General features: G+C 45.7%; 1 protein-coding gene across 2 annotated transcripts; it reads left to right on the top strand.

Annotated features, from left to right (window-relative positions):
- RAB35 (RAB35, member RAS oncogene family) lies at window positions 1-19,231 on the top strand. Of its 2 annotated transcripts, XM_056859363.1 has the most exons (6): window positions 1-184; window positions 7,782-7,832; window positions 8,739-8,862; window positions 15,546-15,670; window positions 16,070-16,194; window positions 18,713-19,231. In XM_056859363.1, exons 1-6 carry the CDS (start codon window positions 133-135, stop codon window positions 18,839-18,841), a joined length of 606 nt encoding a protein of 201 aa, XP_056715341.1. In that variant the 5' UTR covers window positions 1-132; the 3' UTR covers window positions 18,842-19,231. The 2 variants fall into 2 exon arrangements, with proteins under 2 accessions (XP_056715341.1, XP_056715342.1); XM_056859364.1 differs by lacking the exon at window positions 16,070-16,194 and having other exon boundaries at window positions 18,713-18,816.
- Window positions 19,232-24,320: the final 5,089 nt, after the last annotated feature.

Genomic DNA, 24,320 nt, shown 5'->3' with positions numbered 1-24,320 from the left:
GCCTCTGCTGTCAGTTCCGGCTGCTTGGTGAGGAAGAGGATCCGGCCTCGGAGTTGCTTCCGCCGCCGCCTGTGGGGACTTAGCTCTCTCTCCCGACACTAGGAGCACCGGCTCCTTCCCCCTCCGCCGGCCATGGCCCGGGACTACGATCACCTCTTCAAGCTCCTCATCATCGGCGACAGCGGTGAGCGACTGAAGGACGGGGGAGTGGGCGGAGCCAGGCGGGGCCGGCCGGAGGAGCCTCGGTTTGGCCCACTGTGAGGGGTGGGGGAGAGAGCTGAGGGGCGGGGGGGGGGCCGAGAGGAGGAAGACCCCCATTGGTGGGCGCGGGGTGTGACAGAAGTGCCTATTGGTGAGCACGGGGGGGGGAGAAGAATCCCATTGGTGGGATTCCCCACTGGGGGGAGGGTACTGATGGGGGGGATAGAACAGGTGTTCTAGAGGGAGGGGTTGCCTTGGAAAGAGGCTTGGGGAGGGGCCGTGGCTCAGTGGTAGAGCATCTGCTTGGCATGCAGAAGGTCCCAGGTTCAATCCCCGGCATCTCCAGTTAAAGGGACTAGGCAAGCAGGTGATGTCAAAGACCCCTGCCTGAGACCCTGGAGAGCTGCTGCCGGTCTGAGTAGACAATACTGACTTTGATGGACCAAGGGTCTGATTCAGTGTAAGGCAGCTTCATGTGTTGGCCTGTCTAAAGACTTGTGGGGGATAGTAAAGAGATCGCTTTTTTAAAAGCGCATTATTTTCTTGAGCTTGTGTGGTCTGGCTTAGTTTGTTCTGCCCCAGAGTAGTAGAAGTGGTAGAAAGAAAGAGCAAGTAGCAAGTGTGCTCTTTCTAAAAGGGTTGCATATATTTTTTTAAAATAACTTAACGGTCAGAGTTTGGTATTTCTCATAATGGTCACACTGCTTCCCATTAGTCCTCTCACAGCAACCCTGTAAGGTAGGTTTTAGTGTGACCGTTGTCATATTGCGGATGGAGCTTTTGAGGCTCTGAGAAAGCAGCTTGCCTAAGGAGGTTGTGGCAGAGGTGAGATTTGAACTGGTGATGTCCTTTTCCTTAGTCTATTTGCTGCTATGAGACTGCTGCATATTTCAATGCAGTGGCCCCAAGGTAGTGCCCATGGGGAGGTTCCATGGCTCAGTGGTAGAGCCTCTGCTTGGCATGCAGAAGGTCCCAGGTTCAATCCCCGGCACTTCCAGTTAAAGGGACTAGGCAAGTAGGTGAAAGACCTCTGCCTGAGATCCTGGAGAGCCGCTGTCAGTCTGAGTAGACAGTACTGGCTTTGATGGACCAAGGGTCTGATTCAGCAAAAGGCAGCTTCATGTGCTCAATCAAACTTCATTTGTGGTAGAGCATCTGCTTGACATGCAGAAGGTCCCAGGTTCAATCTCCGGCATTTCCAGTTAAAGGGACTAGGCAAGTAGGTAATGTGAAAGACCTCTGCCTGAGATCCTGGAGAGCCGCTGCCAGTCTGAGTAGACAGTACTGACTTTGATGGACCAAGGGTCTGATTTAGTATAAGGCAGCTTCATGTGTTCATGTGTTAACCAGTGTGTTTTCTGATGCTCCCTTGCTTCTGGCTCAAAAAGACAAGCCTAGCTTTTCTCCACTTGTCAGAAGTGCTTCTGAAAAGCACTGGAGGCGGTGTTGTGTTTGCAGGGAGCACCCAGTTGGAAACAGCTGTCTTCATCAGCACAGAATGCTTGGTTTAGAACCTCCTAATATTTTGTGGAGCATGCTCTGTGACCGTTGCCATCCCCTCCAGCAGTTTTGTGGTGGCATACCAATCTGTTCTCAAAATTCCAAGCTTGGGCCCCCTTCAAAGATGAGAACAGGGACAGACAAGACACAATATTGCTGTGATTATTTATTATCTGGATAAGATGTGACGGGTGGCAACTTGGGCCTGTGCTTCCAAGTGTATGAGCGTTAAGAGTCAAAGTGCATCTGTCCCTCACCCTAGGTATATTGACTTCTGGAGACCTTAGCAGATGGATGCCAAAACCTGGGTAACTCTTAATATACTTGTATTCACGGTAGCAATGCTCTTAAAAGACACGTTGAACATGAAGATGCACTACATAACCTACTAAGCGCCTCAGGCCAAACATGCTTTTTCAGCTTCTCAACATACCTTTGAGCAGGCTAAGACACAAAACTTGTTTTTGACTCTTTCATCTGTGGGTTGTGAGCCTAGGAGGGAAGAGGAAACCCTGAGAGGGTGTGAAGGCAGATATGGTCTTGTCTCAGCAGAATGTGAGAGGTAGCCATTGACTACAGCAGGTTATTCAATAATGGGTATAGTTTTAAATTCAAAACATGAAAAATTGAGTATTGCTCAGGGTTAACTAATTCCTGTGTTTTCTGCTGGGGAAATACTGTGAAGTCACTTTGTAAGTAGATCCCAGAAACTATTGTAAGTATTGCAGTGGGTCCAGTGTGCAAAGGTCTGAGAGTCATTGTCTTAGATGCTTGCAGTGAGGATAAAATGAAGAAGAGCCTTTTATAGTTGCTGTCCTGTGCTCTGGAGGTAGGGTGAGATGCAGATACAATTGGTAGCAATTGAAAAATTGTAAAGCATTTTGCAGAATATTTTTTTAAAGTACCGTGTAAACAATTAGAAGGAAACTGAGGAATATCTGAAAATGACAGCATGTGAACTGTTTTCTTCCCTTGATCTCCATAGTCACCAAACACCTCCCCAGATGCTGGTGTCTGGTGGATGCTGTTTTTTATGTAGCACAATCAATATACATGGTAAATCGCACAGTGACATGAGAAAAGTCGGGTCCCTCCTTCGGTTAGTTTACCGAAAGTAGACAGAGAAAGGCAGAGTTACAGGGAAATGAACATGAGCATAAAAGCAGTTGAACATAAGCATCATTTCACGTAAGGTTTAGTTTTAATTTATATCTTCTCCATCTCCAAAGGAGCTCAGAGCAGAGCAGCATTCTCTCCTCACAACAACCTTGCAGTTATAATGAGAGGCAAAAGCTTGCCCAAGGCCATTCAGTAAGCTTCATCATTGAATGAGGATTTGAAATTGGATTTCAATCTACTGAACTTAGTAGTGACTTCTACCCCACACAAACTTTAGAAACCGAACATGCTTCTGCTGTCTTTGAACTGGGTCCAGGTTTCCAGTGGAAAAGAGTTTGAGGAATAAGAAACAGCCATTGAGAAGCCTCACGATGTGCGTTTAACAACCATATTTGGCATACCTAGTGGATTAAGTTGTGGAGTGGTTGATTCTTAGGGATTGTGTTGTGGACATATGGAAGGAGGTGATCTCTCAGTGTAATTGTTGAGGTTTTTAGGTCATCCTATGTGCCCCGTGGCGCAGAGTGGTAAGCTGCAGTACTGCAGTCCAAGCTCTGCTCACGACCTGAGTTTGATCCCAACGGAAGTCGGTTTCAGGTAGCCGGCGCAAGGTTAACTCAGCCTTCCATCCTTCCAAGGTCGGTAAAATGAGTCCCCAGCTTGCTGGGGATAAAGGGAAGATAACGGGAAGGCACTGGCAAACCACCCCATAAACAAAGTCTGCCTAGTAAACGTCAGGATGTGCCATCACCCCATGGGTCAGGAATGACCTGGTGCTTGCACAGGGGACCTTTACCTTATGTGCCACTTAAAAGTATTTATTTGCCCCAGAAGCATAAACGTGAATCAGCCGCATCACATAAGCAGTGCCTCAAATGACAGTTGTAGGAAAAGGGATTCTATTTAATTTGCAAGGCAAGAGGAAGTGCATGCGAACAAGCTGTACTTCTGCCTGTCACAGATGGAGGTTTGTTATGACATCTGAATATGGCCTATGAGTAGCTGTTTGAATGCTTGAAAAGTGCCATGTGAATGCTGTGTATTTCCTACACCAAAACGTTGTCTAAGTAGAAAATGCCTAGTGTATGAAGCCCAGGCTAGCCTGACCTCGTCAGATCCCAGAAGCTAAGCAGAGTCAGTCCTAGCGAGTACTTGGATGGGAGACCACCAAGGAAGTCCAGGGTCGCTATGCAGAGGAAGGCAGTGGCAAACCACCTCTGTTAGTCTCTTGCCTTGAAAATCCTCCTGAGTTGCCATAAGTTGGCTGCAACTTGATGGCTCTTTACGCACATGTGAAGGAGTTCTAATGACTGTGACTCTTCATCTGTTTCCTTGGCTTTTCCTTGAGAGAGCCTTCCCCTCCTTATGGTGTAACCATCCTTGATCAGTTTCTGTCCCAGTAGGTCTTAAGAGTGCATGAAAGCAGATAATCATGTATCAGTGGTCAGTTATCACAATATGCTTGCAGCCGCGCTATCTGTTATCCTGCTGAGTGCAGAGGAGAATCTTGCCACGTTGGTACCTGATCAGAAAATTAAGGAAGCAGTGGAGCAGGAAGAGTTTCCTCTCCACTTGGAGGACTGTTCAAATGACCCACTTACTAAGTGGTTACTTGTGCATTATGGTAGAGTAAAACTAAGTAATTTCTTGTTGATAGTCACTCAATGTCCCCATCCAGTCCCATGATAAAAATTCCATTTTATCCCAGTTGCCTGAAAAAGGCTTCTATGGGGAAAGTGGCCTGTGATTGCAGTGTAAATTGTGTGTGGCTTATCCTGCACCACAGAATTCATTACATTCCTTATGTTGTGTGTTTATCTTCTCTATCCTGTAAGGAGGGTGACTTGCCCCAACCTACCCAGTGAATGGGTCCCATATATCCAGCAAAGACAACTGTCCCCATGTAAGAATGGAAGCTGATCTTCTGGCTCCTGCATCAACTCCAATCATTCCTTTTCTTTCCCCCCTCCCTATAACCAGGCTTGAAACTCATCTTGAACCATTTTTTTGAGCTGGTCTCCATGCCTTGAGCTTCTGTTCAGAGATACCCGTTTCCCCCCACTTTTTGTGGGAAATGTGTAATAAAGTTAAGAGCCTCCTAATCCTTCAATGTATCCAAGTAAACCAAAACAGAAATATTGCTTCCACGAGCCAAATTCATACCAGGGGGCAGGGCTGTTCTCCTTACCAGCATGTGGGGAAAGCCGCTTCTTCATCTCTTGGCCTCGGCCAGTCCCTAGTGAATCATGCAGGGGGACAGGTGGGTTGCGGGTTGTAAGCAGCAGGATTTGAATAGTTCATTTTGGCCTAGCAGAGTGCCTGTTCTTGCTGTCTACTGATACCAGTGGTTGTTGATCAGCAGCAGTTGTTTTTTTCCTATGGTACTTGCCATTATAAGATATTTGAGATGTATGCTATTCGAGTTCAAAAAAGGTAACGAAAAGTTAATTTGTCTATAAAACCAGAGTTTGCCAGCATTCTTGCTATCCGGACAGGTGGGAAAGACTGAGGCGCTTTCAAAAGTTCTGTTTGGCCCTTAGAATCAGGGAAGAGTTTCTTCACAACATAAACTAATCTGGACTTCTTTAAAGCAGTTCAGTTTCAAAAGCTGCACGTGGTGGCAGAGCAACTTAAACATGCACTCACCCGAGCAAGCATTACTACTTCTCTTACCTTAATTCTGGTCTCTACAAGCCAGGCCAAATAAGAAGGGCAGGTGACGCTTCTGCAGAGATTCTCAGCTCAGGTTACAGAGAGCCTCCCAAGCTCCACTGTAAATGTTTCTGTCCAGGTGTGGTGCACGGATGTAGTGGTGGCAGTATACTGCTATGGTCAGGTGTAGAATGTTCAAGGGAACTGTGGGAGGAATATTATAAGATTTTAAACAGGGGTGTCATAAGAAAAGCCATGCTAGATCAGACTAAGGCCCATCAAGTCCAGCAATCTGTTCACACAGCGGCCAACCAGGTGTCTCTACAAAGCCCACAAACAAGACGACTACAGCAGCGCCATCCTGCTTGTGTCAAACTCATTTTTTACAAGGGCCAGATATGATATAAATGTCACTTGGTCAGGCTGTGCCTTGCCAGCCCAGATCAAAAGTGGGGGGGGGGCTGCCTCGGCTGGCCAGCCCGCTGTAGGCTCACCAGCCCAGATAGAGAGTATGGGGGTAACTCCCTCAGCTGGCTTGTGGGCTGGATAAGAGCTCTCAAGGGCCGAATCCAGCCCTGGGCCGTACGTTTGACACCCCTGCTTTAAAAGTTTGCAACTTGTTTTATATTGCTCTTGGAGCTGGTTGGCTGGTTGAACATCACCATTTGTACATTTCCTCACGGCGGACCAATCTTTCTGTTGCTTCCCATCCCTCCCTGTAGTCATTGTCATCCCCCCTCCCCGCTCACACCTGACCCCTCAGAAAAAGTTAGGACTGGGGAAACGCGGGATCAGATCCCTTCTCTGCCACATTGTCGTCCCCAGGTTTGTTGTAAGGATTAAATGGGAGAAAGGAGAGCCATGTATGCCATGGCTTCTTGCAAGCTGCCATAAGCAGATTTTCCAGAGGGATGGCTTGGAGGAGTTCAATAAATGCATGAATGACACCAAGCTTCTTGGAGAAGGAGCAGGAAAAAAATGGGATAGTTGTTGCTTGATCCAGTGGGTGTCGTTTTATCGCTTCTGGTAGGCCTGGGATCCTTTTCTCTGGTGTGAAGTTGTCGATATTATTTAAGTTGCCTGGTTTCCTGTAAGAAGTGACAGAGCCAAAGATGGGAGGGGCAACTGAAAAATTATTGTGGCCAGAGGAGGAAGGGTAGGGCAACAAAACCAACATACCTGCAAAAGTTTTTCTAGTTCAGCATTAGTGGCTTTGTAAAGAAGGCTGATCTCAGTCAGATTGTGATAGGAAATAGAGGAGGGATCGCTATAGTCTGCAGGGTTGGAATGCTCGAGGGCAGAGTAGGGAGCCAGTACAAGTGCTGGGGCGCTAAGACTATAAGCGCTCAAGCAGCGTTTGATCTTCATAGCTGTTCTCAACATTTCACTTGCATCTCCTTTATTTTTCTGTTGTGGCTTACTGCCCTCAGTTGGATCAGCGTTACTATACATCGCGTTCATTGAGGCTTCGAGGGTCCAAGATTATTTGGTTTTCCCAGATTAGAATCTGGCCCATCTAGACCATCATTGTTTACTCTGACTGGAAGGAGTGCTCCAGGGTCTTGGACAAAGGCTTTTCTCCACTGTGCTACCTGGAGGTGCCGGGATTGAACCTGAGACCTTAAGCAAGTACCCTGCTCCTCAGCTTCTCGGTGAGATAGTAGGAAGACACCTTGTAGTATATGACTCTTGTGTATCATAAGATGCTTTTTTTTTCTTGGATGTGCTTCAGATGAGTTCTATATGCGCTGTTTCAAAATCTGGTCCATATAAAATAACATTGATTGGATTCACCTTTGTGTTGAAAGCTGAAGTCTATAGTGCTCCTCGTGATCGCATTCCTGAGTGTCATTACTAAAAGAAGAGCAGTCATTTTTACTCTAAAGCAATGGTGGGCATTTGAACTGTGTTTCTAATTTCAGAGAAGGCAGAATGATGTGAGATTCTCATCCTCATGGCAGCAGACTATTGTAAATATAACTCTGTGTGTTGCTTTGAGTCTTACTGTAAACCTCACTCTGCATCTGTGTCTCCTTTTCACTCTGCTGTTCCCAGGCAAGGCTGTCAAAATGGGTTAATGCCACTGAGATGTGCCTGTGAAAAATATGAGATTGTGTGTTTTTACTTAACATCCTTTTGGCTGTGCTTGGACTCAGCTGCTGGGTTGCTTTTCACTGATGGGCTGACTGCAGGAAAGAGAACATTATATACAAATCCCCAAATGGCTGGGATTAAGAATGAAATGCCCCAACGTCCTGCTACTCCTACATTGCATTTTAGTAGTTGTTGTTTTCCCCTTTCTCTTTCAGGTGTTGGCAAGAGCAGTTTGCTGTTACGCTTTGCAGACAACACTTTCTCCGGTAAGATGGCTGAGGGCAATTCCAGCAGAGTGTTCGTGCTCTGAGCTCCGGAAGACATCTAATAATATGCAAATAATGCTCTGTGAAGTTCTGTAGGAAAAGGGAAGGTGTTTGTAGGCAGGGCGCTAAGGATACCCTTGTCCCTTTCCCTAGACCTTGGGGATACCAGGGTCGAGAGTGGTCCTCTTCCTTTACAAAATGTTCTTGATAATGGGCGCTCACCTCCTGTCACAGAACTCAGTGAGGTCAACAAGCTTAATGAAGTTCAGTGCCAAATTTCTTGGCTGCAGACCAATGTATTCTTACTTGAAACTCACAAGCTTAGTATATGTATGTGTGTGAGAGCAAGCAGGCAGGGATATCCATTGTGTTTATGGTAAAAGGAGCATGTAAAAGTAAAAAGGCATTATACTCCTGCACAGATGTGAAAGTTTACAGGTGTTTGGTAGCCTGATCCCAATTTAGTTACTAGTTTTAGGTTTGGGAGATCTGATACCTCTACATCAATGGCGAACCATTCTGTTTTTTATAGGCTATGCATCACGTTTTAAAGTTTTTTGGAGAGAGTTAATAATATGCGCTTGCCTTCAATGATTACATTAGCTCAGGGTAGTTCTGTCCTCATTCTGAAATGGCTTTTGTGTATACAGTTTCTGGGATGGGGTTTCATTGTTAGAGGTTTTGTCTTCATTCTAGGGGAAGGGTGACTTGCTATGGAGAAACAACAATATGCTGTTAGATCATTCCAGTGAATTAATGCAGTCAGCATAAAAGCTTTCCTGATCAGTGCTGAAAACTTACATTCAGCCTCCAGAGTACTAACTGGGGCTGTCTGTCTGTGTTCCACAAGGGCTGCGTAGCTTATAGGGTCGCTTTCTTTTTTGCGTACGCATTGTCTCTCCGCAGGCAGCTACATTACTACAATTGGGGTAGACTTCAAAATCCGGACAGTTGAGATTAACGGAGAAAAGGTGAAGCTACAGATTTGGGACACTGCTGGACAAGAGCGCTTCCGAACCATCACGTCAACGTGAGTGTATTGAGTAGGGCTGCTGACCGAGGAATTCGATCATCTGCCTTGCAGCTGATGGATTAAGTTTAAACTAATGTAAGCAGGAGACCTCTGTGGACTTGGGGAGGAAAGACTGCTGTGCCGGGCCACCTGGCCAGGTGATATCTGGTGCCATTATGGGTTGGTGTGTCAGTGGGGTTTTTCCTGCAGGGTCTCTGCATGTGCAGGTCTGAAGAAGAAGAGTTGGTTTTTATATGCCGACTTTCTCTACCACTTAAGGCAGAATCAAACCGGCTTACCATCACCTTTCATTTCCCCACAACAGACACCCTGTGAGGTGGGTGAGGCTGAGAGAGCTGTGACTAGGCCAAGGTCACCCAGCTTGCTTCATGGGTAGGAGTGGGGAAACAAATCCAGTTTATCAGATCAGCCTCCGCCGCTCATGTGGAGGAGTGGGGAATCAAACCCGGTTCTCCAGATCAGAGTCCACCGCTCTAAACCACTGCTCTTAACAACTACACCACGCTGGCAGGGTTTACCCCCCTATTTTTAAAAACAACTTTTGATATTTTTCTGAAAGCCTGTTCTTTGCCCCAGGTTTGTAGAAACATGTATCTTAGCCCTGGAAGCCTCCCCCTTTGGGTTTTTTTTAAAATCCACACCCAATGGGAGTGGGGAGTGGCATCCATCACTGTTAGATATGTTTACTCAAACCGCAATAGGTTCTTTTCTGAGTTATGGAGGAAGCGTAAGATAGCACTCATTGTTCAGTTGTGAGTAAAAAAGAGGCTCTTTAAAGCCATCATCAGAGGTGCTGGAACTAAAGCGCAGGTTTGGGTCCTAGGACACGTGCTAGCAAGTTGCGCTAGGTGCATCCTAAGAGTTGCACTTGAACCATATGGGGTATGGATTCACGACCACCTTTCTATAACATCCTTCATAAATGTGGAGAAGTGGGGAGGGGCCGTGGCTCAGTGGTACAGCATCTACTTGGCATGCAGAAGGTCCCAGGTTCAATCCTCAGCATCTTCAGTTAAAGGGACTAAGCAAGTAGGTGATGTGAATGACCTCTGCCTGAGGCCATGGAGAGCCGCTGCCAGTCTGAGTAGACAATACTGACTTAGATGGGCCAAGGGTCTGATTCAGTATTCAGCAGCTTCATGTGTTCATGTGAGTTATCAATTATTACTAAAAGGGAATATTCCTTATTACAGTGACTCATTACAACCAAAATAGCCTTAAAAAACCAACATCACCAAATTGGACCCCAGTGATTATGTTAACAACAATGTATATTTTATTATGAAGTTAAAGCTCTCTTATTTATTATGAGGTTAAAGCTCTCAGCCCTGGTATTTAGGTTTCTCTGTTCTTCAGAACAGAGTGCTAGTAAATAAAATAGTAAAGTAGTAGATAAAATTTTGCAGAATATAAACTCAGATGTGGCTGATGACCACAATTTGTACAGGCTTCAGACTGCAGCTGTTCTTGGTGCAGAAATGCAGATTCCTTGGTACAGGTATCAGTGTCTGAATTATTATTTTAAAACATTGTTTGATACGCATGTCTCTTATGTTGTTGCTCTGTACCTTACAGTGCACTGGCACTTGTGGGGTTGGGGTACCATGTATGGACCTGTTTTTAGTTGATAATTCAGTCCTAAGCAACATGGATTAATTTCTAATGAGGTTAATCTGTGTGGCGAATGTGAGACTAAAAATGGTTTGCTTACCTCGAAGCCCTCTGATGCTAAAATGAATATCTGATGTCAGATGCCTTTTTGAAAAGCCCATATGTGAAAGGCAGATCAGGGTGATACATAGACAACAGGGATTCTCCTCAAAACAAGCAGCACTTGAGAGATCATCTTCAGAGGCTGCGATTTGGGTCTCGAGCCCATCATGAGGGAGTCGGCAGGATTTTAAACCATTGCAGCGAAGAACCAGCGAGATTCTCCTAGCCCATCCCACAATAAACAAGCTGAACGGAAAAATGAAATCTTGGACAGGTACAGTTCTCCTCCCCCCATCCCTATGAGCAAGGTTAGAAAACTGAGTAAGAATGATGAATGTCATAATTGTACCATTCACTTTATTGTTATACCAAGGTGGGGGAAACCTCGCAATAATCAACCGTGAATTAAAAAACCAAGATACAATTAAGAATGTTGGAGGGGGGGTTGTATATTGCAAAGAACCCAAGTGCACTTGATTTCTTCCTCCCCTTCCCAGGAACAAATGGCAATCATTCGCTTACACGCAAGAAAAGAAGGGGTGTACTCAGAGATGGTGTTGGGATAGTGGCTATACTTGCCGCTGCCTATAGATTGTAAGGTGAGATGGCTGGTCTTGTTCATGTGTAGCCCATTTACTTTATTTCATAGAACTCAAAGAGGCTCACTGAGAATGTTCACAGAGAAGTCTCCTCTTGTTCTAATCCATCCGTGGGTTCTATTTCGAAGAATGTGTTGGTAGAAAGCCAGCGTGGTGTAGTGAGCGGTGGTTTGGCGCAATGGACTCTAATCTGAAGAACCGGGTTTGATTCCCCACTCCTCCACATGAGCGGTGGACACTAATCTGGTGAACTGAATTTGTTTCCTCACTCTTACACATGAAACCAGCTGGGTGACCTTGGGCTGGTTACAGCTCTCTTAGAGCTCTCTCAGCCCCACCTACCTCACAGGGTGTCTGTTGTGGGGAGGGGAAAGGGAAGGTGATTGTAAGCTGGTTTGATTCTTAAGTGGTAGAGAAAGTTGGCATATAAAAACCAACTCTTCTTCTTCTAGAGTATAATACTATATTGGGAAGAAACTGGCTTGTGGGTCTGTTCTGGTTACAATGTGGTTGGCTTCATAGGCATGGGGATGGGAAGACCTACATAAATGGAAACATGAAGTTACTTGCTGACTGTGCTCTGAGCGGGTGTTAATGAATACGGGCAAGGGCACTTTCTGGTGGATGGATTCTGGTGTATTGTATAGGCCAGATGCACACCCACTGAGGAGAGTCCTCTGGTTAAAGTTATTAAAGGAACTCTTGGAGGATAGGACAATCAATAGCTGATAGCCATGGTGGCTGAATGGAACCTCCATGTTCAGAGGCGATACATCTCAGAGAACTAGTTGTATGTGAGAGGGTAACAGCCTGTGAGGGCTGTTACCCTCTGCTCCTTGTGGCCTTTCCAAGGATATCTCATTGGCTGCTCTGTGAAACCGGATGCTGGACGTTGGGCCATTGGTCTGATTTAGTGTGGATCCTTGCATGTTTTTATGAAGGTCCCTTTTCCATGGATACCACGTGAAATTTTCATACTGGCCATAATAGTAGCTCTATAGAGAGCTTGTTCTCTTCAGAACGTCATCCTGTCCTGTACTCCAGCGTGTTCAGAAAAAGAAACATCAGGTTAATCAGCTGCTGTAGATTTATGCTTCTTGGCGTGACATTCTGAAATAAAGAAGGCAGATGTAAAAGTAATTTTCCCCTTTGAGTGCAGTGACTTGCCTGCCAGTTTTAGTTATTAATTTTGTCTTGGGTACATTGTCCAAGTTGGGTTAGTTACTAGGCAAGGATAAGAGTGTCATCATTACAAATTTAAACCATTTTACTAGTCATTCACTCTCCTCAGTGAATCATGGGACATATATTTCTCTGAGGAAGCAGCTAGAGATCCCATATAGTCTCAGCAACCTTGCCAAATTACAATTCCCAGGATCCTTTCAAGGTAGCCCTGACAGTTAGAATGGTATAATACCGAAGTGCTGTCATACAGAGGATGGTGCAGAATTATTATTTTTTCTGTTGCCCCAGAACCAACGGGTTGAAATTAAATCAAAAGAGTTTTCGGCCAAACATTAGGAAGAATTTTCTGACAAAGTGGTTCCTCAGTGGAACAGGCTTCCTCTGGAGGTGGTGGGCTCTCCTTTGGAGGTTTTAAAGCAGAGGCTAGAGGGCCATTTGTCAGCAATGCTGATTCTGTGAACTTAGGCAGATCATGAGAGGGAGAGCAGGAAGAGTTGCGTCAGCATTTGGCTCTCGTGGCCCTTTCTTACATGCCCAGGGAAATGCTGATTGCCACTTTGGGGTCAGGAAGCAATTTTCCTCCAGGCCAGATTGGCCGGGGATCCTGGAAGATTTTTTTTTTGCCATCTTTTGGGCATGGATTAGGGGTCACTGGGGGAGTGGGGGTGAGGTAGTTGTAAATTTCCTGCATTGTACAGGGGGCATTGTACAGGGGGTTGGACTAGATAACCCTGGTGATCCCTTCCAGCTCTATGATTCTACTTTGATAGTATAATGCCCTTACCACGTAGCTGTGGTGCATGTTAGGCCACGCTTTGATCTAGACCAACTGCCGATTAAAAAGTGGAACTTTTTTGCATTGCACAGCGCTCATTAGGCTTAAGGTGTTTAAAGCAAGGAGCACAAAAATCCCACACTCTGTGGCTCGGCTGCCTCTCAGGACAAAGAAGAAAGACGTCAGTATTGGGTCATGAATTAAATTCCCAACAGGCCTTGCTGAAGAGAATGAAGTTGCACAGTGTCCTTGCAGGGGCAAATCAAAAAGGGTTATTTTTGGAAATGTCTTGGGGAGAAGACAAGATAGACATGTTTTATTAGAGATTGTGCAGGGGTAAGGGCTGTCCCCAGCACAATAGAGAGCCAGTGCCTTTGGACAGGGCTGGAGAATTGGCAACGGTCGAGGAGAGTTGGCTGTGTGCTCTGTGGTCTGCCTTAGCCTTTCTTGACTGATACAGGAAGTGGTGTGGGGGGACTAGCAGCACAAAACGCAGCTTGAATGCTCCCCTGACTTCCTTGCAGTCCTAAGGCATCTCCTCTGAAGCTTACACTGAATGGGCCAGCTTCAGGCCGGAAACAATGATGTGGTTGAAACAGGCAGGCACCGCTGGCTTTCTTGTAGCTTGGGGTGGTGGCAGTGTGTGGGTCAGCTGCGGTGCAGCTCGTCAGTGCTGTGTCAGCAGAGCTTTTCCTGCATCTGGCTGCAGGCTTTAGCAGAGCTAAACCAGGCCCTGCAGGAATACTCGGAAAAGAGTTGTCAGATGTGAACAGGAAGTGTTTTGGAGCATGTTTTGTCACAAATCTCCATTGTCAAGTAAAGGCTACACCCAAGGCTGTTGCGCTCATACTACAGTTTCAGGGAAGTACTAGAAAGTGTCAGCTGTGGTACTGAGCTCTGAATCTCAGCTCTAACTTTTTTTTTAAAGCAACTTTCTGGTCCATGTAGTTGTGAAGCCATGATTGAGCAATGCCTGGTGAAATCGCAGAAGCCAGAACGTCAGAATTAGACTTCCTGTGGTTGGAGGGTGGGGCTTTGTTGACCTGTATTTTCCTGGCCTCTCCCTGTCACTAGCAGAAGCAAAAAAGAAAGAGTAAGTCCCTCAAGTCACTAGGTGATTTGTGCGTAAAGTGAAATGGGTAGGAAAGAGACTTTAGGAAGGAAAGAGGAAGGAAGAAAACAGGAGGGAGTGCTGTTGGGGGAGGGAGGACGCCTGGCAGAAAAGATGGTCCTTGAATGGCGGAAGGAAGTCAGACAGCAGGTGGAAGAGCATTCTGGGGCAGGGAGTAGCAAGGGCAAAGGGTCGCTGATGGGGAATAGTGACGGGAATGTTAGAGGTTTGGAATAGATAAGGGTTGTATGATGAAGACCCTGAGGAGAGCATAGTGAGAGAGTGGGGGGAAGAGCAATGCATGTTTGCACAACTTGGATTCTGTTAGTCACTCTTGAGGTGAAGAATTCTGGAAGGGGAGTGAAGAGTTCCATATGCATAGCTAACTTCCCCAGCATCCACAATATATTTGCAGCGGACTGCACATGGCATAGTCCCACCAACATTCTTAGGGCTGCACCTGGTAAATGCACAGTACGTGGGACTGAGAAGGTGCAAGGTGAAGCCAGGTGACTAGCCCACGTGGCGATCAATGTGCAACAAGCCTATTACACGTGAAAGCCAGCCCTCTTCTCCCACCCCCAGCAACTTAATCCATGCTGTGATCGGGCTTTTATCTGTTTTGCCATCAGTTACAAAGAGATTTGTAACTGTGCCATGTTAGACAAGCAAATGAACAGCCCCTCCCCAGGGAGTTTACAAGTGGACACTGAGGCAGACAGTGCGCGTAATCCTGGGAACTGTCATGTTGAAATGCTGTCTATGGAATCCATCCATGGCTCCATGTTCTTCTCGTTGTTGTAGGGTTTGTGTCCTGCCTTGCCATGGCTTGCTCCTTGCCCAGTGTCGTCTCCTACCCAACAGGTGTTGCACCTTCCATCATTTCTTCCTTTCTCTGCAGTAACCTTTGAATCCTTCGTGCTAAACTGCTTTCCAGCTAGCAGTGACAGCTGTTGTCCAAAGCTCACAAAGTCCTCTCCATGGTGATCCGATGCTTCGTTACTGTCTCCTGCCAATGCTGCATCCCACAGATTCATTTCCACTTCCTGCATAAAGCGCTTCCCCCATAAAGTGAAAGCACAGAAGTGAGAGGAGGCAGACTGTCCTTGCCTGTTTTTCACATTCAAAGGGTTGGGGGTATGCTGCTTTGAGGGACAGCTGTGGAAAAACAGGTTATAAATTAAAATATTAAGAAAGGCATAGACCTAGAAATGAGTTTCAAATAAGTCCATTTAGAGGAGGCGGTGGGTTACAAAACACGGATTGATGTGTCTGGGTTTTTTTCTCCTCCTCCTAGGTACTACAGAGGAACACACGGGGTTATTGTGGTTTACGACGTCACGAGTGCCGAATCCTTTGTGAATGTGAAGCGGTGGTTGCACGAAATAAACCAGAATTGTGACGATGTTTGCCGGATATTGGGTAAACTACCTTTGTGCCTTGTCCGTCCGGCTGCCCAATGGCTCATTCATGGGATTGCTTTTATCTTGTGATAGCAAGTCTTGTGTTATGGCAAAGAGATGAAGCTGTGAGCCAGGAAGTCCCTGGTTCAACTCTCTTCTCAGCTGCAAATGCTCTAGATGGCCTTAAACAAGCTGTTTCTTGTTAGTCCCTTCCAGGCTTCAATATGGGCATGACAAAAATATTGGCCAACCTACCGGTACTTTAGGGGTTACTAAACTAATGTACGCAAGGCACCGTATTCACCTTTCATACAGCCGCTGCTTTATAGCAATGACTCCATATATATACACCTCTTTCCATGAATATATGAGTTGGGCCCTAAGAATTCTGTAGTGACCTTATCATTATTTCTCATAGTTGGCAATAAGAATGATGACCCAGAGAGGAAAGTGGTGGAGACGGAAGATGCCTATAAATTTGCCGGGCAGATGGGGATCCAGCTGTTTGAGACGAGCGCCAAAGAGAACATTAATGTGGAAGAGGTAAGAGGCATCTGGGGCAAGACAGGAGTGAGTGAGGCTGCACTTCTCCCTCCAAGGCCAAAGGGCCACTGCCTCTGCGAAGGAGGCTCATGAGTGTTCTTTCCCACCTTGAGTTTTCAATCATAGAGGAGCTGAGAGGGGATTGCACAGCTATGTAATCTGGTTGCATCCACCTTTGCCTGCAAAGTGTTGTGTAAGCCATTGGAGCAGCAAGTGGGGAGAAAGAAAGCTGCTCCTTGTGGGTGGATGTCACCATTAGCAGGGGCAAGCCAAAAACCTGATGGTGACAAAACAGTAGCATGTTTCTTAGAGCCTGCTCCCCCTGTCCATCTGTTAAGTGTTTCCTTGCAGAAAGCTTGTTAGAAGCGGGCACAGAGTAGCCTGCGCTCACTCTTGAATCTGACTGCAGCCTAGCAGTGATGCATGGTGGCCCACCAGGGACTTGACAAGCCTTCTTTTGATGCCTGGAACTGCAAAAACGGGAAGGGGGGGCTGTGTCAAGCACATGGCAGGCCAGAGTGCTGGGCTGTGTACATCATGGTGGGTCACAAGTTGGGCAGGCCTGCGGTACATGTTACACAGCTAACAGGGTGTCCGGGAAACAGAAAAGCAACACTTCGCTCTCCCTGGTTCAGCCATGTCCCAGGAGCTAAGGACAGTCTACATACGCTGTTGAAATGAAACAAACCAAGCTGGATCTTACCTTAGTAGAGTTATGGAGGAACCTGGTGGAGAGGAGAGTAGTTTTCAAGCTAGGTTGTCAACCACGTAGGGTAAATCTGGGTTATATTCTTGAGTGGCAGGATGATACCTTTACTGCAACTGTTCAGCCTTCAGTTTGTGCTGATTTGTTGAGGGGAGTGAGCAGAGACTGTCCTTGACTGTCATGACCCACGCCCTGACCTGGATGGCCCAGGCCAGCCCAATCTCATCAGATCTCGGTCAGCTGTGGTTAGTACTTGGATGGGAGACCACTAAGGAAGTCCTGGGTTACTACACAGAGGCAGGCAATGGCAAACCACCTCTAAGCATCTCTTGCCTCAAAAACCCAATGGGGGTTGTTGGAAATCGACGGACATTCCAGACAAAAAAGACTGGATACAAAAGATGTTGGAACTGGTGGAAATGGCAAAACCTACGGCATTGATACATCAAAAAGATAATATGCAATTTATGGGAGAATGGGAGGCATGGAGAATTTATTGTGAAAATGAATTTCAAATAGGGGAATTTAAAGGTTATTCATTGATCTAATCCATTTTTTATTATTATTAGGGATGTTTTTATATTAAAATATTTAGTTATTATAATAAGGTTGATTTCAAGAAGGATAATAGTTATATATGATTTGATAACACGAATTTGTTTTATTTGATTTTGATATAAAAATTTATCTATATACATGTGACAATATTAGGATTAGAACCTTATACAAGAGAGTATATAAATTTATAATGAGGTAGACGGAGATGAAGGGGAAGTCTTTATTATATTTAGATATATTTGTATTTTCAACAATCATTCATTGTTTTTTACCTTTTCTGATGATTTTTGTTGAACTGTTTGTTTATATATTGTGAAAAATAATAAAAAATTATTATAAAAAAAAACCAATGGGGGTTGCCATAAGTCAGAGCTGCGATTTGACGGCACTTTACGTGCACATCCACAGTGCATATACCATGACTCGTCCTGTCTTTAACACCCTACCTGGCATTCTGTAGACACTTGATGGTCGGCCACAACAGACTTAAACAGTTTTTGTAACAATGCTGTCGTTTTTTTAAAAAAGGGTTATCGCAGGATCAACCTCTCTATTTTTAAATCCAACATGGGTTCATGCTCTGCTCAGAACTACATTCTTCGGGGCTCTGACCACCCAGTTGCTACCTCCGTATCCCCCTATTTTGGTTTTATTTTTTAAATGGTTGCTCAGGCATTAAAAGTCTTGGTACTTAAATTCTGGGCTTCCATAGCACCATATAACATAACATTTTCTGTGAGTTTCTAAGAGTTCTATGAAGCATTGCCAGGATAGGATCCCATAGAGGAATTCCGCAAACAGTATGGGTGCCTGTGTGATTTCCCCTCACACACACTGGTTTCCCCCCATGTTGTTCCTGGGAGTCCCTGGAAGCAGTATTTTGTGCTGTAATGGGAGTGGGGGAGACAAAGAGAGTCTGCTCTGTTAATGGAAATTACTTCTGTTGGTGGAAATGTTCTTTGGGATCCATTCCTAGATCTGTGTTAGCCAGGGTTAACATGCAGAGATCATGCTGAGGCAGGATAAAGGTCGACAGGGGTCACTTGTAACAGAGGAGGAGCTTGGAATGAGGGGAACCTGGGGTCCTGCAGCCAGGACTTTTTACCTCCATCCGACGGCCAATTAACATTCTGCCAATACTTGTGCTTGTTCTAAGATTGGTTGGTGTAGCCCCATTGTAAAGAGAGACTGTCACCAGCTTGCTTTTGCCCCCTTCCGACTCTCAGCTGATTTCTTTTCGCTCTCTTGCAACAGATGTTCAACTGCATCACAGAGTTGGTACTGCGAGCAAAGAAAGACAACTTGGCAAAGCAGCAGCAGCAGCAACAGAACGACGTGGTGAAGCTAACGAAGAATAGTAAACGGAAGAAGCGGTGCTGCTAATGCCCTTTCCTCCTGCGGCAGAGACCGCCCACTCAGACAGCTCAGCCCTTCCAGCCAGACTTGGGCAGTTCCACTGGGCTAGGCCTTGGGAGGACTTGTTTTTTTTCTCAGTTTGTGCCGTTATTTAAAATGAATTCTCTCCGCGTCTTCAGTCAGGAGGCACCTTACCACAGCAGTGCCAAGAAGGTATTGGACGGAGGTGATCCCTCCCCCTCTCTCCTTTCTTTTTTCAAGAGCATCTTGTAGACAAAAAAAATGACTTTGCCTACCAAGTGGACTTTTGATTCTAAACGTTTGTACATAATGTATATTTGCTTTAACCAACTGAGTCTGCCCCTCGTGTCGCTTTGGCTTCTGCCTTCTTAATATCATCCGATCATGGGTTGTCCAGAATTCCTCCCCCCCTCCTTTTCCAAAGAAACAGAATAATGTCCTTATGCAGAGTTGGCATCCTCTGCTCTCTGGAGCCTTTTCTTAGCTTCCAGGCTAGGAATTGACATCCTTGGGGCTTTCGGTTTCACTCGCTGTTGAGCTCCGGGCTGCTTTGGGAGCCTTCTGAGATTTCTTCACTATCATTCCAGAATTGCTGATACTGCTGGAGTTGACTTGGCAGTCCTTGAAATAGCTGCATTCTTGCCTCTCAACAGTGTGGTAGAGGGCAATGAGAAGCCCCCTAGGCCATTTGTTAAAATGAAACCTTCAGGGATGAGATATGTGTTTTAAAACAACCTTTTTTCCTCTGATGACATTAATCTCCTGTAGCATCATCAAGAGCTACGGAATTGTCATTTGGCCAAAATGTCCCTTCCCACCCCCTTTCTCCCCCCCCCCCCATCCGTCATTCAGTATCCAGTTTAGAAGGGTTGAATTCAGAAGTGCTTTTCTGAGGGACAAAGTCTTTGGAGTGTGTATGTGTTATGTATAAGTGCTGAAAAGTATAGGAGGGGACTCTCGCTCTTCCCAGTGGTGCTTGCAACCCACAGCGGTTGCCAGGCTATTTCCAGTGTCCTCCTCATTAGAATGGGTGCCCTCTTGTGGATATCAAGAAGTTGAGAGGCCACTTGGTCGGGTTTGTGTAGCGGTGATGGATCTCCTTCAACAGGGCCACTAGGCTCTTTTTAGGCTGAAGATAAAAACCAGGATTCTTCTGGCAAACATGTACTTTGGTAGGGATGTAACTAGGGCTCACCTCCTTGGCATTTAAAGATCGACCTCTCCTAGCGTATTAGGAGGGTATTGCCTGGGCTGTCAGAAACATCTGCTCATCAAACTGAAACGTGTGTGTTTTGTGGCCCTTGACGATGATCATGTTATCAAGAGGCCCTCCAATGTCATTGACCGCTAGGACTTTGAATCATGTAAGAAGGGCTGAAAACCTTATTTATTTATTTTTTTCGCTTGCCTTTATTAACGTGCCCTGATTGTACAGTCGCATCACAGGTAGTCTGACTTCTGCAGACATTTCCATGCAATCAGTGAATGTGATGGGTTTCAGCCAGTGAAAGTGTTTTTGGCGGGGGGGGGGGGGGAATAATATCCTAGCTTCTTATCTTCCACCACCAACTTCTCTGTGCATCTCTTGTAAGTTGCTTTCACTAACTAAAAAAAAAATGGGAATGTGAATTTGAACAATCCAGTGTGAAATGAATTTCTAGTGTAAGAGGCCTGTAGAAATGGCAGAGGTTATCTCAGTTTGGATCTGATGGCCTGAAGAAATTGTGTATCATTGTGAGCGGGGTGGGATGCAGTGCGTGCTCTCGAGTTGCAGTGGTCTCTTGGTAACGGGGGACACAGATGCGGAGCTTTGCCAATCCAGCAGTACAGTATCTGGCTTTGAGGTGTGGTATGCTTTTTCCAGTGCTGCTTTTAGCCGTCTCCCTCCTCGTTCAACCTTGGCTCATCGTTAAAGGAGGTTGTACAGTGTTAGGCTACTTGGCGGATGACACCCGCAGGGAGTATTAAAGGGGAAAAGGGGGGGAGATACTGCATCCTTGGCAGTGCTAATATCAAGCGGTGGAATGTCTAACGGGTTTGCTAGGATTATTTCTGTATATTGAAACTTTCTAATTATGCTTTTTAAATAATTTTAAAAACTAAAAATAAAGGTGCCAAGCTGCCAAACCTTCCTCCACACGCTCTTTGTCTTCATTGGTTTCCCTGGCTTTGAGTATAAACCGTTGAGCCCTGGTTTCTGCAGAACATCAGACACCTTTCAATGGAATATCTGGTGTACAACGGAAGTTTCACCTCTGTGATCAAAATGTACTTGCCAGTTTTAGTGTTCCCATTCCACAAAAGGATTGAGGATTCTGCCTTTGGAAGTGTGGTTTTGACCTCCAGAGAGTCTTCCCTCTTTCCCATTACTGCTTTCTGCTGTCCTGCTGGCTCTATCCAAAGATCTTTCTCTGCTTGCTGGGTTGTCTTCCTGAACTACTATAATATGTATTTGTAAGCTGCCCTTTCTTTCCTTACTTTAACTAAACTCTGTTCTTTTATGTGCTGGCTTAGGACATACCTACACTCCATGCTTCCACTGGTTTGGTACAGAATTGGCAGCAATTTTCTGAACTACAGCTTCCAGGCTTTTTTGGGAGATGCCGTGACCACATTGAAAGAGATAACATTTATGGTTTAGATACTGAACATAAGAACATAAGAAAAGCCATGCTGGATCAGACCAAGGCCCATCAAGTCCAGCAGTCTGTTCACACAGTGGCCAACCAGGGGCCTCTAGGAAGCCACTAACAAGACGAGCAGCACCATCCTGCCTGTGTTCCACCGCACCCAAAATAATAGGCATGCTCCTCATACTAGAGAGAATAGGTATGCAGCATGACTAGTATCCATTCTAACTAACAGCCATGAATACCCGTCTCCTCCATGAATATGTCCACTCCCCTCTTAAATCCCTCCAAGCTGGCAGCCATCACCACATCCTGGGGCAGGGAGTTCCACAATTTAACTATGCGTTGTGTGAAAAAATACTTCCTTTTATCTGTTTTGAATCTGTCACCCTCCAGCTTTAGCAGATGACCCCATGTTCTAGTATTATGGGAGAGGGAGAAAAACTTCTCCCTGTCCACTCTCTCCAAACCATGCATATAGACCTCTATCATGTCTCCCCTCAGCTGCCTTCTTTCCAATCTAAGCAGCCCTAAGCGTCTTAACCGCTCCCCATAGGACAGTTGCTCTAGTCCCCTAATCATTTTGGTTGCTCTTTTCTGCACCTTCTCAAGCTCTGTAATATCCTTTTTTAGGTGTGGGGACCAGAAGTGTACACAGTATTCCAAGTGTGGTCTCACCATAGATTTGTACAAGGGCAGTATGATATCAGCAGTTTTATTTTCTATTCCTCGTCTAATTATGGCCAGCATGGAATTTGCCTTTTTTACAGCAGCCGCACACTGGGTTGACATCTTCATTGAGCTATCCACTACCACCCCAAGATCCCTTTCTTGGTCTGTTGCTGCCAGCACAGATCCCATCAGTGTATATGTGAAGTTGGGATTTTTTGTCCCAATATGCATCACTTTACGCTTACTCACATTGAATCTCATTTGCCATTTTAATGCCCATTCTTCCAGTATGCAGAGATCCTTCTGGAGCTCTTCACAGTCCAATTTTGTTTTAACCACCCTAAATAAATTGGTGCCATCTGCAAACTTGGCTACTTCACTGTTTAACCCCAACTCCAGGTCATTGATGAACGGGTTGAAAAGCTCCGGTCCCATAACTGATGTTATGTTGCACTGATGGTGGTGAACCATTGGATGTGTGGTGGGGTAACATGGAATGTTCAGTGGTGTTGGCTTAAACCTTCCCCACAGAGGGCACACTAGACTTTGGTTATGGTGATTAAAAACCTTATATAGATATGCTGAGGAGCAAGGGGTGAAGTCAGTGTAGAGTCCTTCATTTTGCCATCTTCCTCAATCCTTGTCATTAACCATCTTGCTGCATGTCTGAATGCTTTGTTCTTCAAAGTCTTATTTGCTGATTTAACTTACCATGGCATAGTCATAGCTGGACAAAAATGACTCACCAGGGGAGCTCTGGCTGAAATAGAGAAGCAGTCTGATAGACTCACTCTTGCTTCCATCTTCTCAGACGCATTTGCCACTCGTCAGGGAAAAAATTAGTTGCATATCTCTTAACATCTGCTGCAATGAATTTTATTGAAACATAACTAACTTTCCCTGCTGAAATTGTATCTGAGAAATTGTGGCAATATTGGTGATGAAGCATGGTATTTGGGAATGAGTTGACAAATTTATACTGGGCTTGATGACCCAGTATCCACACAATATACCCATGCTCTCAGTTCACATGTGAAAATTCCAGTTTTGCAAGCAGAGCATCTGCTCTCTCAATGAACTTCAGTCAAACTGTGTGTAATTCACCCTGAGTCTGTAAGAAGGGCAGGCTATAAATGTAAATAAATAAACCTGGCTGGAAGGCTAGAAGATGGTCGACCTGAGACCAATCCTTTTTTTCATTGTTTTAAAGGACACAAATAACTAAGTTGGCCAGCATAATTTCTGCCCCAAATAAATTGGTACAAAGCAGCATTACAGCCGGAGCATGACCGAACCTTTCTGGGACAGAATAAGCATCGCAACTGGATGTCTTGCCTTGCCCAGCTGCTAGAATTTTAAAAGCGTGGAACAAATTGAGTGGATGACCATTTGTGCACTTTACTCTCAAATAGTTTTTGACAATGTCCAAGTCTCTTAAGAAAATTTAGCAGTAACAAGATTACAGGATTGGTCTTCATGTTGATCAGTAACTGATTTTTTAAGAAGAGTTGGTTTTTATATGCTGACTTTCTCTACCACTTAAGAGGGACTCAAACCGGCTTACAATCACCTTCCCTTCCCCTCCCCATAGCAGACACGCTGTGAGGTGGGTGGGGCTGAGAGAGTGATTAGCCCAAGGTTACCCAGCTGGCTTTGTGTGTAGGTGCGGGGAAACCAATCCAGTTCACCAGATTAGCCTCCGCCACTCGTGGAGGAGTGGGGAATCAAACCCAGTTCTCCAGATCAGAGTCCACTACACCACGCTGGCTTTCTTTAAAAAGATACCAGCCTGGAAGGATAAACAATCTGTATCCCCAAATGTCCTGTGCTGTGCAGGCTGGCCAGTCAGGACTCCTCTGGAGCAGCGCCCTCAGGTCAAGCTAGCAAGTCTTGGGAGTGTCAATAGATGCTGGCAGCCAGGAGCTGGAGGCAAGGAGCTGACAGACAGGCTTACACCTAGGGCAGGGGCCATTTCCCCCTCCCCGTCCGGAGTCCTCGTCTGGAGGCCTGGTCTACCGCCATAAAAGCCTATTGGTAGACCTGGCCTCTGAAGGGGGACTTTTTCCCCTCCTTGGAGTCCAGGTCTACCGCCAAGAAAGCCAGTGGGTAGACATGGCCTCCCAATGGGACTCAGCCGGAGGCCAGGTCTACCAAAGGAAGCCCGCCCCGCCCAACAGCTGATA

Source organism: Euleptes europaea, chromosome 13, assembly GCF_029931775.1.
Source record: "Euleptes europaea isolate rEulEur1 chromosome 13, rEulEur1.hap1, whole genome shotgun sequence".
In the NCBI taxonomy this organism is placed as follows: domain Eukaryota; kingdom Metazoa; phylum Chordata; class Lepidosauria; order Squamata; family Sphaerodactylidae; genus Euleptes; species Euleptes europaea.
This window is presented reverse-complemented; position numbering and strand designations above follow the sequence as displayed.

Coding starts and splice junctions, on each gene's coding strand:
- RAB35 (XM_056859363.1), top strand. CDS start 133: ATGGCCCGGGACTACGATCACCTCTTCAAGCTCCTCATCATCGGCGAC. Junction 15,671..16,069: donor CGATGTTTGCCGGATATTGG/GTAAACTACCTT, acceptor TATTTCTCATAG/TTGGCAATAAGAATGATGAC. Junction 16,195..18,712: donor AGAACATTAATGTGGAAGAG/GTAAGAGGCATC, acceptor CTCTTGCAACAG/ATGTTCAACTGCATCACAGA.